The sequence below is a fragment of the Strix aluco genome, chromosome 10 (assembly GCF_031877795.1).
Source record: "Strix aluco isolate bStrAlu1 chromosome 10, bStrAlu1.hap1, whole genome shotgun sequence".
NCBI lineage: Eukaryota > Metazoa > Chordata > Aves > Strigiformes > Strigidae > Strix > Strix aluco.
The window spans coordinates 26266418-26283048 of NC_133940.1; the positions used below are offsets into that span (position 1 = coordinate 26266418).

At 37.1% G+C, this 16631-nt stretch overlaps 1 protein-coding gene across 1 annotated transcript in view; it reads right to left on the reverse strand.

Annotated features, from left to right (window-relative positions):
- Positions 1-676: 676 nt before the first annotated feature.
- Positions 677-16631, reverse strand: part of LOC141927626 (connector enhancer of kinase suppressor of ras 2-like) — a 212889-nt gene continuing 196934 nt past the window's right edge. The window contains exons 21-25 of the mRNA XM_074834806.1: positions 12882-12952; positions 12028-12128; positions 10082-10589; positions 9552-9751; positions 677-9169 (exon numbers count right to left, since the gene is read on the reverse strand). Of these exons, the coding sequence (XP_074690907.1) occupies positions 8954-9169; positions 9552-9751; positions 10082-10589; positions 12028-12128; positions 12882-12952 (1096 nt within the window). The 3' untranslated portion in view covers positions 677-8953. The remainder of the gene's footprint in view (positions 9170-9551; positions 9752-10081; positions 10590-12027; positions 12129-12881; positions 12953-16631) is intronic.

Consider the following 16631-nt stretch of genomic DNA (forward strand, 5'->3'; position numbering starts at 1 on the left):
GTCCCTCAGCGCCGGGGCAGCCTGACGGGAGCGAGGCGGGCGCCTGGGCGTCGGCGGGAATGAACGTCGCTAAATAAGCAGCGGCAGTAGCGGGGAGGGGGGGGGTTTGATGGCTTGTCAGCTGTCTTTATTTAATCCTGCCCTACAGCGTGCCTGCCATTTAAATGTGGAGTTTTGTGGGGTCTCCCTCAGTACGGCCCCTGCAGTGCTCTCAGCGGTAGGTGCCTGTAACGGAGGCAGCGCGCAGGGGTGGCTGTAGTAGAGGCTGCACTCTGGTCATGAATTAACATCTCTCTGATACTTTATTTTTTTTTTCCTTTTAGCTCCTAGAGAATGTTCTACCCCCAACATTTACTCCAGAATACAAGATTACTACTCACGTTTCAGTCAGAAAAGCGCGAATCCCAAATGTCCCCGCCTGAAAACATGAAATGGGGAGAAAACCCCATGCAAGCAGCGTATGCTTTGACCAAGGAAACCCCCAGAACAATTTTCTGAGGGCTGTTGGTGTTCAGGAGCCACATCTGGAGCTGCTGGAATGGCCTGGGAGGTGCGGGCAGCCCAAGGGAGGGATCATCAGCTGGCTATAAACTCTGTATCTGCCCACTGATGCTGGACCGTGATTATTCATCCTAATTACAGGTATTGGAGAACACACACACGCACAAGCACAAAATTTAAGTGCTGATAATTCGTTTATTGAAGTCCAAATTTACAACTGAAGTTTACAACTTTTTTTTTCCCCAAAACAAAAGCTTTGTTTGAATTTAGGAAGAATAAATGTTCTTTTTAATAATGTACAGACTATATCTCTTAAATAAGTTAATATCTTTGAAAAAAGAGCAATATGTTCCTTTTTTAATGTTGCAGTGCAACTTACAACTTACACGTCTGTGCAATGTACCATGAGGTATATGCCCAGTGAGCAACACACAGTGAAGTTTTCCATTCATAAATTTTCATTGTAGACACACAAAAAGTTAACAAGTTAATCTGTGATAGAAAAAACGCAGCCGGTTACAGTAATTCACACAGAACTCATCTGAAAAGAGGGAAAAAAGAAACCTAGCGTTCATTGCCTATATAAACTATTGGATCATCTCTCAACATAGACAAGTATAAAATTAAAAATACTGTTGTGAAACTGAAGAAATACTGTATTATCCAGGGGTTGAAACCTAGTTTTACCTGTATTAGTCTAGAGCAGTTAATTTTCTCTCTCTGTAGCGTCAGTGAGCTGAGGGACTTTACTACGGTATCGACAGAGCATCTGCTCATAAAAGCGCTTAAGCGAGATGGTGAGTATAGAAAAGTTGCAGAATGCTCATAAACTGCGATATAACTCAGACATTTTCCCTGGCATAGGCAGGTGGTTTACCATTACCTCTCAGATCATCTCACAGCTGATTAGAAAAACAAGGCTGAAACATGAAAGATTACTAGTATTTGAAGCTTTGACACTTCAAACTTTTCAAGATGGCTCTAAAATATTTTTCATAATGACAGAAAACATATATTTATTTTAGAAAGAATCATCCACAACATAACTTTGTGATAAATAACAGTTCTGCCTCTAATACATATATACATACTGCTTGTAAACAAAAAATGCCCACAGGTCATGGAGTCTCCATGATTTTTATACAAGGCGCTATAGATTTTTTTGTTATTGAAAACAGTCCTAGTGAAAGTTTGGTTTATAACCTCCTATTGCTACAGAAACAGTAAGAATGTTTATATTTACAAAGAAACAAAGACCATGGAGACCCCATAGCATTATTTGCTAAAGATTTTAAGTTAGCGGGGTTTTCAAAATACACGTTGTCAGCATGTTCAGGTTTAATAAACAGTACAGGTTGAACACCAGCAGTACGATACTCTAGTGCTTTGGTATTTCAACCCCTGAATATACAAAGACATTACTACAGCCTACTTCACAGTTTAATGCAAGTAAAGTGCAAGCCATAGTACAAGGGTGTCATACATTTTCATACGTGTAAGCGTTATCTAAAAAAGGCTCTCTATACAAGTTTTATTAGCTACTTTAGTAAACTAGACAGAAGTCACCTATGGCCCAGCAATTAATGGTCTTACAAGGATATTTTCTTTGTAATACAGTATGTGTCAAATGTAAAAAGTTTATTTATACTAGTGCATTTCTCTTATATCCTAACCTGTTCTCTTTTCAGATTTCTAAGCTGAAATCCTTGTTTCTTAGTAAAACAGAAGTCTTAACTGGTGACAGGGTCTTACTGGTATTTTGGCCAGTGAACACGATTTGTTAAGACATACTTGTTTCATGGTTGCTAGTGAAAAAAATGCAACAGAGCCAGTATGTATAATGTGACGTCCTTATTTAATCTGCAGCATTCAGACAGATGCATTTACAGCTAGTAAAAAGATCTGTATTGATACCCTCAGCAATGCCTGAGAATGAACAATATTCTAGAAATGTGAGGACAGGAGCTAGCTGGTCAAACAACAGTTTGTTGACATATTTTATAATTTTTACAACATTGCTTTCTTTCAAATACTGCTCATACAGTGGCATTAATGCATACAGCAAAGTCCCTAGTTGTCACTTTTAACACTTGCTTGTGTCTGATAAAAATAAACTGTCTGGCCTGCATTAAGAATGAATATGGTTCTTTTCCTGAAGATAATGACAGGCAGTATCTGTCTGAATTTTTTAAATACTTTTATTAAGAGTAGGTCCTGGTAGTATATCAGCTATCTCGAAAACTGATAAAAGATCAAAGGATATTATATGTAATCCTCATGCTGAATGTGGAAGTATGGTATAAACTGTAAAACACAGAAACTAAGCTTTAAAAAGATGCTTCTTCATCTATGAGTTGTATCAAGAATAGAGAGTTGCCTGCCTACACATTGCTGAATGGAACTGATCAGAATTCATCATTATGCTTATATGTAATGGGAGTAAAGAAAATAATTTTTAAAATCGACTAAGAACACACAATTTACTAGTTTCTGTTTAAATAGCAATGTATATTCCATTCATCAAGTGATTTGGCTCAGGTTTGACTTTCAGATGCCTGCCCAGCTAATGCCCGCCGAGAGCCTCAGCCACACAGCGTGAACTCGGCTGGGTAAGAGCAGAGGGGGAACCTATCCCCGCAGTAGTGTGCCTGAAAAAGCTACTTGGAACCTTAGCTTTAATGAGGGAAGCATTCTAGAAGAAAAAAGAGCTTTTTATTACTTAATATAAATTAATTAGCTAATATTGCTTCTTCATTCTTTCCTGTTATTACCCATTTTTTGTACTAGTGGTAAATAAACATAATTTGGCCACAGGGAAGGTGGTGCATTGTCTCTAATGAGATTTTAAGCTCAGTGGGCTAAGGCATGCGGTATGTGGAAGACCTACAAGCCTACAAACCCCAAGCAAAAAGGCATTGCTATAACCTGAGCCCTTGTCTTCCCTAGAAATGCACAGTTTCCCTAGTGTGAAAACTAAGGAGAAATTAAAAATCCTTTATGAGACCAAGTTACCACTTATTTCTCACATTATGCTACATGAACTTGGGTGTACTATAAATGGTGTTTTCAGGGCTGAGGCCCAGGGATACAAACAGACCTGTGGTCTCTTAAGGAATCTCTCCAGGACTGAGTCCAGAGGCAGCAGTCAGGATCTCTGCAGAGATACAAGATTTGCTTATGCGAACAGATTTAGTGTTTAAACTGTACATAAAATTGTATGGTAGGCATCCTTTGTATTAGTTTTGGGGGTAGCTGGCAGGCATTGCAGATGGGGCTTAAGTTGTGTTGATCAGTTGTGCTGCATCTTGCTTTCGCCAAGGATTGTTTGAAACACCCCACATTTGCAGCACTTGGGCCCCAGTTGCGTGAAGAGTTTGTCCAAACCGTTGGGGAAATATCACAAAATAGCTCTGCCTGGCAGAGCTGTCCCACCCCAAGGGGCCAACAGCCAAGGTTTACCAGGATGTAAACAGCCCCCAGATATATCACCTTGGTCATAGGTACCACTAGTTTTTTGCAGAAAAGAATGCTTTTATCACTTTGGAAGACAATTAAGACTACATGATGAAAGAATATGGCAAATAAGGTATGTGATGGGCTTAGGTCTACTTTGTATTACTTGAGACAAAGATAAGAGAGATAAGAATTTACTCTGTTTTCCTCAGATTTGTGTTGAAGAATTTCTACCAGATTCTTCATTTTTCTTCCAGAAGTCCCATTAACATTCAAAGTGAAATCTTCAAAAGGTCAGCAGTAGAATTCTGCCATTTTTGATCCAGCTGAGCACTTCCTAATGCCTCTTTAAAGTAACCTCTTCAAAGGTGCCTTCACCATCCTTCACAAAACTTCGGATCAGAGAGTGAGTGTTTTGGCCTGGAAGGCTATAATTGCTGAAGACAGTAAGAATAAAGTTAAGTGCCCATGTACATCTAGCAATTCTCTGCAACACTCATTTCTTTTTCCTTGGAACAAGCAAGTGGTGCACCACATTTCTAGCTTAAAACCGAGCAGTCTAGATCTGAATATTAACTGACTTATACTTAGAATTCCCTGCTTGGAAAAGATGGAAAATCTCATCCTCCGAAATCTTTTCCTAGCAATTGATCAGTCTTCCCTTAGGGTGCTAAAGCAGTTCAAGAAGCGCTAGTGATGTGTTTGAGAAAGTACAACTGTATCAGAAGCTGATGAAACCGCAGGGTGGTTTTTGCCCACGAGGTGAAGCACCCTCCTGTGTCATGGAGGGTAGAGATGCCCTGTACAATCCTGCACAGCCCAATTACTGTGAGGGCAAACGTCACAGAGCGTGGGCCCAGTATTTCTGCATTAGTTGTACTAAAGAATGTGGACATACAGACTGATGACAGCCTCCTTCTCCTCCTTTCATTATTTCTTGTTCGTATTAATTAGAGTAAGCTCAGGAAAGTTTTCACTTAAATTAATGAAACCAAGAAAAAGGTCTCAGTTTTCTCAGGAAGTGCCGCTGAGATAGCTACTAAAATAGCTTTCAAAGATTCGAGATCTCACTGAATACAGAATAGTATTAAAAAAGGAGGGGGATCAGTAGCTTAGGGGGAGCATTAAATCAGTTACACTAAGAAATAGGCGGTAACAAAAGGACTAAGTTTGTGGAGTCACAGAGAAAGTCTGCTGGCTGAGGGACATTTTGCCTGCAGGAATTCTGAATGAAGACACTAAATTTAATAAGATCTGGATAGATAAAATGCATCCAAGCAATCTCTTCATGTAGTTGTGTATGCTAAGAACCGAGCTTTATCTAAGCATTCAGGCAGGAAATCTAGTAAGTTAATAGAAGTATTGTACTGGTGCTGTTTATTTCCCTTGATGAACCCAACAGCAAAGTATTTTTTTTTTCTCATTTAAAAATATGGGCTCAAGACTACCACAATCATTTCAGCTGCATTGTAGAGTGTGTTTAAGTACCTTTCAGTCCAGGAGAATTTGATATATTTTAATATGTAAACAGGATTTGCTGCATCAATTTTTAAATACAATATCTGTATTGCACTTTGCATTCCAATTATTTCAAATATCATGAAATTCCAATTAATTGTGCTATGGTGACTTTGTACATTACTTTCTATAGTACAGCTCGATTAGTACCTAGAACCAGAAAGAAAAATTAGTGGTAGTAAGGAGTTGAGTACACATGCAAAAAGTATGACAAAATTCTTGTGGAATGACATTTCACAAATGCCAGCTGACGTTTGTGGAAGAATAAAGTCTCTGTATTGCTTAATTTAACAATTAGATTTTGCTTGCTCTAAGGCATAAGCAATGCTAGACAAATCTTTCAAACTCTTCTGCCTGTTAATCTTAACTCCATTATAGGAAATTTCTCCAGTGTATATCAGTTCATCTTATGAATGTCTTGTATAATTTATCTTGCCTGTTCAGTGCAAATCATATTTGATGAGAACTGTTCTCCAAGAGCAGAATACAGACTCATGACTGAGAATTTCAGAAAAGATGAAATCATGACACTGAAAGATTTTAAAGATAAGCTGAGCAAAAGTATGATCTCTCAAGTTCTTATCTCATCTACTCATATTTCAGAAATATATTTTTTTAACTTTCAGAAATGAAAATCAAGATTGTCTATTTTCCTTACTATTTGTGCTATTTTTGAGAAATATATTTTCCTAATGATGTTTGTCACTTTCAGCTGTATCTATAAGTAGGATTTTAGAAGAGAGATATCTTGTTTCATTGTTTACTGGGGACTTCATTGAATATGCTCAGTGGAAAATTGTCGTTTCTGTTTTGAGTTACAATCCAGTGGCATTTGAAATCCTTTTTGAAAGCTATTTTAAAATCAGGTAGATGTTTTTATTATGAAAACACAAGCCATCCTTTGAGTTTGAAACAAAAGACATGTTTAAATTTCTTTATGGATTTAGAAAATTCAATCTATTTAAGTAATTCTGTGACCATTTACCACTGCTTGCATGTACAGTATGAATTGGTTTCTAAATGGCTTCTGTAATTTACCCCATTGCTTGCTTTACTATGTAGTATTTCTCCTACATCATATGAAGGATAGTATTAAAAAATAGTGAAATATATAACTTTTAGAGATCTGATATGAAAAAAAGCTAGGCAAACTCTCTCTATTAATGCTTCCAACTACTCAGTTGTCCAGTAGCTACCAGTAAATATCATCCAGTAAATATATTTCAATTTATTTCTACATTTTGCATGAATACTGCAACTCCAATATTGGTGAAACCTGTGGTGGCAAATTGTTGTTCTCTGTTTCCTCTGGTTTTTATTGCCTCAGGTGCTTAGGCAGAGGGTGAAGTGCATGTTTAATATTCAAGCAAGCTACATACAATGTGATCCTGCTCCTCTGAAGTCACAGGAGTTTTGCAGTTTACTTCAATGGAAATACGATTAGGCTCCAAGCGTGCATTTAAGGAGCCACTGTCTTCAGTGATTCTTAAGTATGGAGTTAATTAGTCTGTTGCAGCAGGTGAAACATGCCTTCATGTATGTTCCATCCAACTGTTGTTATGTGGTTGTTGCAATGATGCTGTGACTCAGTTGCCTGTGTGATGCAGAGAACTCAAAATAGCCATAACACTACTAATAACGGCTTATATTGCTATAGACCATTATTTGTTTAATCACTGCATCTACCGTGGTTCAGATAAAGGCCAGTGCAAATGAGAGTAAAAAACAAATCTGAATTGTGTTTCTTCAGCTGCTATATTGGGTTACATGGCAAGGGTTTGGTAGCGGGGGGCTGCAGTGGTGATCTCTCTGAGAAAAGACCAGGGGCTGCTCCCACGTTGGACACAGCCAGTTCCAGCTGGCTCTAAAACCAGCCAAGTTCAACCCACCACCACTGCTTTGTGGAGAATGAACTAAACAAACAGGATACCTTCACCCAGCTCTGGCTTTGTGAATAATTAAATCTCTTCCTGGATAGTAGGACTTCATTGAGATAATGTTTTTTCCTATATTATATTGAATGGTATGAACTTTACAGTTCTTGATGTCTGAGAGACAACTAGGTTTATCTTGTGAAAAACTTAGCAGTGAATATCTGTGTTTAAGTGAAATGACATCAATTGTATTCACATCCCCTTTGTTCTGCCTTCTAGAGTTATTCTAGCAAGCATAGTCAAAGAAAATTGTGAATGGATGTTTGAAATTTATGTTCAGTAGCATTCAGAGCAATCTTTTTTTTTTTTTCTTTTTTTTTTTTTTTCTTCCCAAGAATACAAGTATTTTCTCCAAAATCTGATTCTTAGAAATCATTCTCATCCAGGCAAGGAAGTGAAATACACTATGTGACTTGTGTGTCTTCCCAAACCAATCAATACAGATTGGTTTTCAAATGATGTATTGAATAACTTCACCCACTTGCTAATGTACTACTAACAGTTAAAAATTATTGCCAGACATTACATAATTTTGAATAATTTTCTCAGCTCTAGATGTCTAGATGTCAGTCTATTACAGAATTTAATAGATTAGTTCAGGATCTTTTTTCAACTTAATTCTTGTCCTTGAAGCATCAGAGCTTTTTTGAATTTTGTGACTCACAGTCATGTGTCACTTAAATTCACAGTGAAGAAACTATGAAAACCTGCAGTACGTACCATATTCAGCGCAGATGTTTTTCTTTCACCATGAAATACTTCAAATTATATTAAAATCAGTTTAAGTTGCAGCATTAGTGAACAGCCAACATTGTTCTACTCATAGCTTAACCTCTGTGCCATACCTGCTCGCTTGTGTCATTCGTTTTAAAGGCAGGCACAGTATGTTACAAACACAGTATCTAAATGGCATGTACAGTATGCCCATAGGGCCAGATTGGGATCTATTCGCTAGATGTACAGTGTACATTTTAAGGCACACTATAGGGATTGAGTTTACATTTTGATAACTCCGTCCTTTTATTTGCAGAAATGGTCACTACCTGGAAATGTTGCAAAAATAAACGTTCATCTCTAAGAGTGGCCAATGTATTTATGTTTTCATTTTATATTTTTCTCAAGAAAAAAATGTGTGAAAATGTGAACTTTAGGGCATTTTAAAAGTAAATGTCAACTACCATGTTACATTTTATATACATAGATATGTCTTTATATATATCTAAATATATAAAATGATTGTAGGAGCTCATACTATAAGCTTAGTTTTAGTACAGTACTTTAAATATACTGGTATTTATTTTCAGTTACACTTCTGCACTGCTTCTTTCTAATGCAGAGCTTGGTACGGACATTGGTTGATAATAGCAAACAAAAAAAATTAATAAAGAATATTATTGTCTATCATGCAATGTAGTAGGCATCCTGTGGCACTATTCTCTTATCCAATTTATGTACAGTACTGCTGAGTACATTATCAATAAATATTACAGTGTTTGTCTTAATCGATTTTTCATGGCACCCAGCAATTATTCAGGATATGAGTCCTGTCACACGTGAGTTTCAATGAACGAGTGTGTATGTGTCAGCATTGGTGCTGAGGTTGCAAGTTCAGAGGCTCCATTTTGAGATTTCACAGCAGCACTGTACTCACAAATGTCCAGGAAAAACTCATAGTTCTTTAGTTTCCAATCTTTAAACTTCTTTGATGTTAAGTTGGGATCATCCAGAAGGCTGTTGATAACTGTGAGGTCCCCTTCCTTCGCCTGTCAAATTCCAGAAGGACACAGTACATGTCAAAATGAAATTTGTGCCACATTTTGTATTTCAGCACTTTATTTCTTCTTTCATTTTAATGCGAAGTGCTAGGGAAACTACTATGGACACTGGAATCTTTTACCAATATTCAGGAACTATTACAGCTTAAACTGTTTGGCAACTCAGTCCTTGGCACTTTCTACAACATGCCTATAAAGAGTGCCAAATAGCTTTTTTCCTTAAACTGGAACATTTGCTTTCAAGTATTTTTAGTTTTTTCAGAACTTAATTCTAAAGCTACAAAGAAAGCCCCATCCATGGAAAACATTAAGAGATTATACTTTTACTGGTTTATATTGCTTATACACAAAATTAATGATAAAGCCTTACTTTTAAAGTGCTCTTGAGAACTCTGATGTGGTGAAGCTTTTCATTGACAACTGGATCATTACATCGCTTTACAAAAGACTTGCGGAACTCCTGCTTCGTGGAAGGACGCTGCTCTCCAAAAGCTGACAAACTAGCTTGTTCCAGAGATTTGTACAGCTCTTGCAGGCCATCTGTATTTTCTCCAATTTCTTTTATGTTTTCTGAAAGAAAATAAAGAAACTTAACTACAAATCTAACCATCCAGATGAGGTCTCTAAACTCAGCAAGCAATACTGCAAATTCATGTGTAAAGTAACCCTATAACACAGGCTTCCAATTTTTGTTTTCATAAAACAAGAACATTTTGATTAGCCCCAAAGCTATATTCTTAGCACTATATTCAAGCATTTCAAGTACAAACTCCTGGGTAGTGACTGATGAATTTGCCGACATGTAACAGTTCAACCACAAAAACCTTACTGAGAATAATGACAATATTGCTCTGGCTTGCCATGGCAGTAAAGAGGACCAGAACATCTCCAAAAGCTTACCTTCTGCACAGAAACTATTATGCCTTCTAATAGGAATTTTTTCTTCTAGCTTCTCATCTGTTCCTTCTATGGACTTTACATGTCCCTTACCCCTGACATCTCTGTTACGGGGAAGGCTTTGACTGCGTTGCTTCTGTGGCCTGCTGTGAGAGCTATGTCCCATTTGACATTCCACCAAAGGGAAAGGCCCTTCCTGCTCATAATTATGACGCCTTTGTACTGGTAGCGTTGCTTGTCTTCGTTTGTCCGGTGACATTCCAGGCCGGCCACTCATGTACTCCGCATCAGGAGGAACAGTCTGAAGGAAATGGAGCCCTGAACTGGTTAACGGAGTCTCTATCAGATCCTGCCACGAGCGCCTCTCTCGGTAGGGAGGTCTGCATCCCGAGGAGTGTGTGCTTCCTGCTACATCTTGGCGAGAATCCTCGGCCGAAGAATGAGAATATGTTGATTCACTTGAAAAGTGTCGACCGTGTTTGGCTTCAGGGAATGGACTTGAAGAATTCACCTGAAAAGATACAAAAGCATCTGACTATAAGATGACGTTTTGAACAGACCCAAGAAAATGACTACAGTGTAGAACATTATATGATATATACTAATAAAATGGACTGATGTGTGTGTTTTGATATGTCATAATATGAACCTCTGTAAACAGAACATAATTATCAGTGAGAACTTTTATGCAATTGCTATGTTTTAACCACTCCCTATTCTTGTTTTGCACATTCTCTGCCCTTGAGCAACTCCTGCTGGAAAGAACAATACAATACTGGCACAGGTTTCCTGAAGACCTGCCCAGTCTACACTCGGTCCAGCAGTGTGCTGTGAAAACATGGAAGTCCCCAAAAGAAACCATAATTGGATTTCCTTTCTCTTTTTAGGGGATAAGTATCCAGCCAAACAGAAAAAAAACACTTCAGCATCCAGGAAGATTTTTGAATTTTGGGGGACTGCTGAACTTCTCAAATGATTTTAATTAATTCTGCTGGGTCTGCATATAATTTTAATTCAAAAACAAAGAGAAAGGCAAAAAAGTGAAAAAACAGAAAGGGAGGGGCTTAACCTGTATCCCAGTTGATAAAACAGCATCACATGGGTGAAAATCAGTCTGAACTTCACCCATGTGATGCTGTTGTCTCAGTCACTCTTTCTTTGGTTCTGGCTGTGAGAGGATCGTGTCATTCACGCTGAAGAAAAATCTGAAAGAAAAATAGAGAACAGTCCTATCTGTGCTTAGAAACAGAATAATTATCACAGCCTGTCTATGTTCTGTATAAATAGAAATGTTCTTATTTGCTACTAGAGCCTCTCCACATACAAAATGTTTTTTTTCCCCTCAGTTATCAAAACCTGGCTGTATGCAATATATTAAAAGTACTTTTACCAGCTATTTAACATCTTCTGACACTAACAGAAAATACTGTCACTACTATGGTATTGTACACAATGCTTCACATTGTAAAAAACCCTTTGCCTCTAAAGATATGTTCTTAAAAAAGTGTTTGTACTAAAACATGATTACTGCATGAATATGATCTGATCTTAATCTCTAGCATCCAGTATCCAATATTCATACTTGAAAAACAGTCTCAGTTAATACAAACTATCCCTTCCACCACATTCTTTTCATATTCTGCATCAAAGTCAACATTTGAATATTCTGTTTGTCTTATTAGGTGTAGTCTCCTAAATCCTACAGAAAATATCATATTTACAGTCTGGTGACATATCTGTGCAAGTAGACATTCACCTCTCCTTCCTTTGTAATTGACTCGTCGTGGGTCTTAACTCTGGAGGAACTGCAGTAATTTCATTCTTACAATGAGATCCATCTTTGTTCTGCCTTTATGGTAATTAAACATTCCAAAACAAGGAAAATGCAAACCCAAGGCGCACAGATATTTTTTGGTGACCTACTGTCAAATGCAATATTTATAACTCACTGAGGGTGTTCGATGATAAGTGTCACACAGTGTTGAAGAGCCTTCCTGCTTCAGGGTTAAAGAGCCGTCCATGTCATCCTGGTCGCTTTCACTCCAGTAATCTGCTAACAAACCATTCGGGGTTTTACTCATGTGCTTTTCCACAAGAAAGCAGGTCCCGCATTTTAAAATAGCATGAGGATGCAAAAGTAAAATTTCACAGTCACCTAGGTGGTTTGGCAGTCCCTAAGGAATAGACTTGTGAAAATGTCTGGCACTTAAGATACACAGATATGTAGAAGAACCTTCAAACGTTTTAGGATAGCATTCCAGAAAGCAGGTTAGGCACCTAACTCCCACTGTACCTAAAAAACAGCTTCTGGTCACAGACTTTCAAAGAGAAAGTTCATTCTGGATGCCAGAGTAGAGCGGAGCCTCAACACTTCATTTAATTATGTCAGCATGACAGGTTCCACCATGGGTGATGGTGAAAAAGGCAAGGCTGGCAATCGAGCTCAAGAGATGCAAAAACAGTTCTAAAGCACATATTGACCCATGTTTGTGATGTCTTCACTTGCTGTAGGGTGATGACCGCACCTGATGGCTGTGAACTCGGGGATCATACCTCACCTTGCATTCTATGTATCGCTTGTTTTAAATATTTCTTAAAAGTATTACTCAGGATTTTATTTTCTTTGGTGGTGGCACCAATATAGTTCTTCAAGGATAAGAATTATTATGAAAATTGGTATTTTAAAAGATATGGCATGTATGTTAATAAAGAAGTCAGTTATGACATCTCCACCTTCGTTCAAATAATGGACAGATATGTACTCTCTGCTCTCTCCTTTTAATTATAATCTCTGAAGCATTACCTTCATCTGGATGAATATCCTTGTCATCAGGTGTGTAACCAATTGCTGCGAGACCCAAACGATTCATCCATCTAATAGAACAATAAAAAACAAGGAAGAGAGATACTTAAAAGGAACACCTAGTGTAAATCTGAGGACATACACGTTCTTAACATTTGGAAAAGTCAGAGACAATGCTCAGTCTAAAATTGAGCACAGTTCAGGCTGTTAAAAACATGATTCAGATGTGTTCAGTCGTTAACAATTTTAAGTGAAGGATGTTCCAGGTCATGTACAATGCAGTAATGTACTTCTGGACTTCTAGTCACATCTGCTGGAGGATGTTTGCCTAGTGCAATATCAGACATTACATTTTATTCTGCTGCCTAGAAAACTGAAGAATCATGACATCAATCTTCCTTATGTCATCAAGAAAATGTGGAGCATACATACCAATATGCTAACTTTAGCAATGACTAAATGAAGTTTTTAGAATAGTCTGTGTAGAACAGAGAATGTCCAGCTGTCTCCACCTTAAGCAGAATCATATTCTCTCCAAGATGCATCTGCAAACTATTTGTGTGGAATGGTTTCCAGACACATTGTGTAAAGGAACATATTGCATCCATTCCGATTGCTACTTCTAGTGATTTCAGGAACTTGCCTGAATTGCCAAAATACTATAAAATGAGATAGAATTATTATAATAATTGCATGAAAACCTGTATTAGCAACTAAGTTGTATTACATTTGTATACTCAAAAAGTTAAAACAGACTATGACAGTGTTCTGACTGGTTATTTGCTAGTCTAGATTCATGATCCTGGTGATACAAATGTTTAGGCTTGCTGAGGTGTGATATCAACATTTTTTTAATACAGAATCTTAGGTTTCTAAAACAAGACTTGGTAAATCGAAAGTATTTTAATATTTGCATTTCACATTGATATTCTGTTTTCTTTGTCCCCAAATGCCCTTGTTTCATTAGGAAAATATTATAGCTTATTTTGGGGAAAATACCTTTAGAGTTTTCTTTATACAAGATTACTGGATGTTTATACAATATATAATTGAAGGACAGGAAAAAGGAAATTAACACAGAGAGGAAAGCCACTTCTTAATGTTCAGCGAATGGAAAATCAAGACTCGGCTTATTTTCATCAACAAGGAAACATAACCAAAGAAAAGAGCCCTATTATTAGACATCTGTAATGATTGGGATGCATTCTTAAGTATTCCTTTACTCAGTGACTAATTTATTTACTACGTCATTATTTTCGTAGTATATTGCACGTAAGTGTTTTCTAGATGTGGCTTTTTTCTTTTTTAACACTGCAACATAAAATTTGTTAATAATTATTATCTTGGTTAATGAATCATATCATGACAAAAGCATCTTTCAAAGACTTCAGGAAAGACATTAGTATACAATACATACTATATCATAAGGACAAGTTTTCTGTAGATTAAAGCAAGAAAACTATTCAGTGTAATTCTTCCTCACTTGTACTAGAACAGAAAAAAAGCTTCTAAGGACATATGTGAATGTATTATTGGTCTAATAGCATAGTATATGGTGTACACAGCAAGGAGGCAGAAAATGAAGGAAGAGTGCACTCTCCACTAAAAATAGCACACAGTTCAGCATGTATTGATCTCCTGGTCTAAGCAACGCTTTGCAGTTGCTCAGAGCAACGATCTTAATCTGTAATATTGGATATAACACTGACTCATTGTATAGCCTTCAGCAAATCGTTCTACATATCTTATGACTTTCATAAGTATCCAAAGGGGACAACAAACATTTACTTCTTACAGGGAATTGTTATTGGTTTTAATTTACTTGCAAAACTATGATAATATAAAGAATTGTACAATAATACCGCTTTGCCTTTCAGTATTAAAACAGAAGTGAGCAAACTGGAAATAAAAATGGAAATGATGATTAGTTGTCACAAAAATCAGCTGCAGGGTTAGGACTGCTTACAGAGACATTGTATCAGCATGTCAATAACTCATCATGAGGAAGTAAATTTCAAATGGATTAACAGGTTTACAGAAAAGCTTTTCTACGGTGCTCACCAGCATAATTTCATTCAGCAAACGGCATGCTGATCACTTGACATTTGCTTCTTTTGAAAGGCATATTCTTTATTGCAGTAATTGAAATTACATCATACCCTTGCTCATTATTAAGCATTTGTATTCACTATTTTTTCAACAGTTGTTCCTGAATTTCTAAACTCATCATCATTGGAGCAAAATAGTTTTAGTCATCCTTTACCATATGGCTTGGGCAGTTAAGCAGAATGCCTCAGCAACTTCAACTAAGGTTCTGCCTAAGAACCAATGATAAATTAGGACTCATTACCATTTTCAAAGTTAAATGAGACTCAGCTATTTGGTGGTCAGTGCATGGAAATTTATATTGTGTTAAATTTCTTGCCAAATTTATCTTGTTCATAGTTAATTTGAGGGTTTCAAATGTTGGAAGCTTACATAGATAACAGTCAAAGTGTTAATATTAATCTTCAAGAGAACATAGATATTTTTAGCCTACACAGAGTATCAGCTTTATTCATATGGCAGTGTCCAAATCTGGAATTAGCAGAAGGTAATCTTCCCGCTCTAAGACTGCTCAGATTTTTCTCTTCCAAAGGGCAAGAAGATCCCCAGCTACTGTTACAAGTACTTTTTTACCTTATTTACCACAATTTAGAGTTAGCTCTTTGCCAAGACAACAAAAAGGCTTATCTGATGACATTCAGTGGCTTATAATGATAAAATCTCTTATGATAAAAGAAAAAGAATCTCAATTTTAGGTTTTGTGTTTTTAAAAAAAGCACGGGTGAATGTTTTTGAGATTAATCAGGAGTTATAGAAGTGCTGAGATTACAGATCCTTTTCTCACAGTTAACATTTTTTTTTTTTTCAAGGAAGTGCAAACTCAGTTCAAAAGGAATGCTGTGTAAACTTGATGAATTTACTTGATGAGCAAACCACTTCCATTTTTAAGAAAACAGGCAGTCAAGGTTATAAAAAGTTCTCTGTGGAAGGCTTGGAAACTCAGCCGTTTGGTTGTGAACTCAGCACCGAATGCCTTGCAGGCAAACATCAGGTTTCAGGAAGGCAACGGGAGTATGTGTCAGAATTGGACTCTAGGGGGTAGAGGACTGCATGTTTAATTGAAGGTCATGCAATGCAAGACTATATGCTACAGCTGACAAGCAGCTATAGTGAAAAAAACCCAGGAGAACATTTGTCTAATTTGGTTTATATAGCTGTACCCCTCATAGCTCTTTGAATTTCACGTGACCACAAAAAGACATGAGATATTCTGGCAGGTACATGTATAGCAATCTTACAGGAACATCTCTGTATATCTTGGGTCCTTGAGGCAGATAGTTGGACTTTCTCCCCCCCCAAACCCTGCCTTTTTCCTTTGATAATTTTAACAACTCTTGATAATTAAACAACTTACACAGCACGTTTCACTAAGTTTGAGTCTAGGCCACTCAACGAACTACAGGGTTTACATTCTAGATAGAAATTAGTTGTGATGATATGGAGCCATACTAAATATCCCAAGGATAATTTGCTTCAACATTTTACCTTCAAAATTGTACAACATTTTCATAAGATATAGTATCTATCTTACTGAGATACATTGTAATAACTTACAAAGGATCAAGAAAAGTATTAATTATTTTTTATTGCCTGTACTTTAGTGAACCAAATGCAGGGAAAGGTAAGCCTCAGGTGAAGTCATCT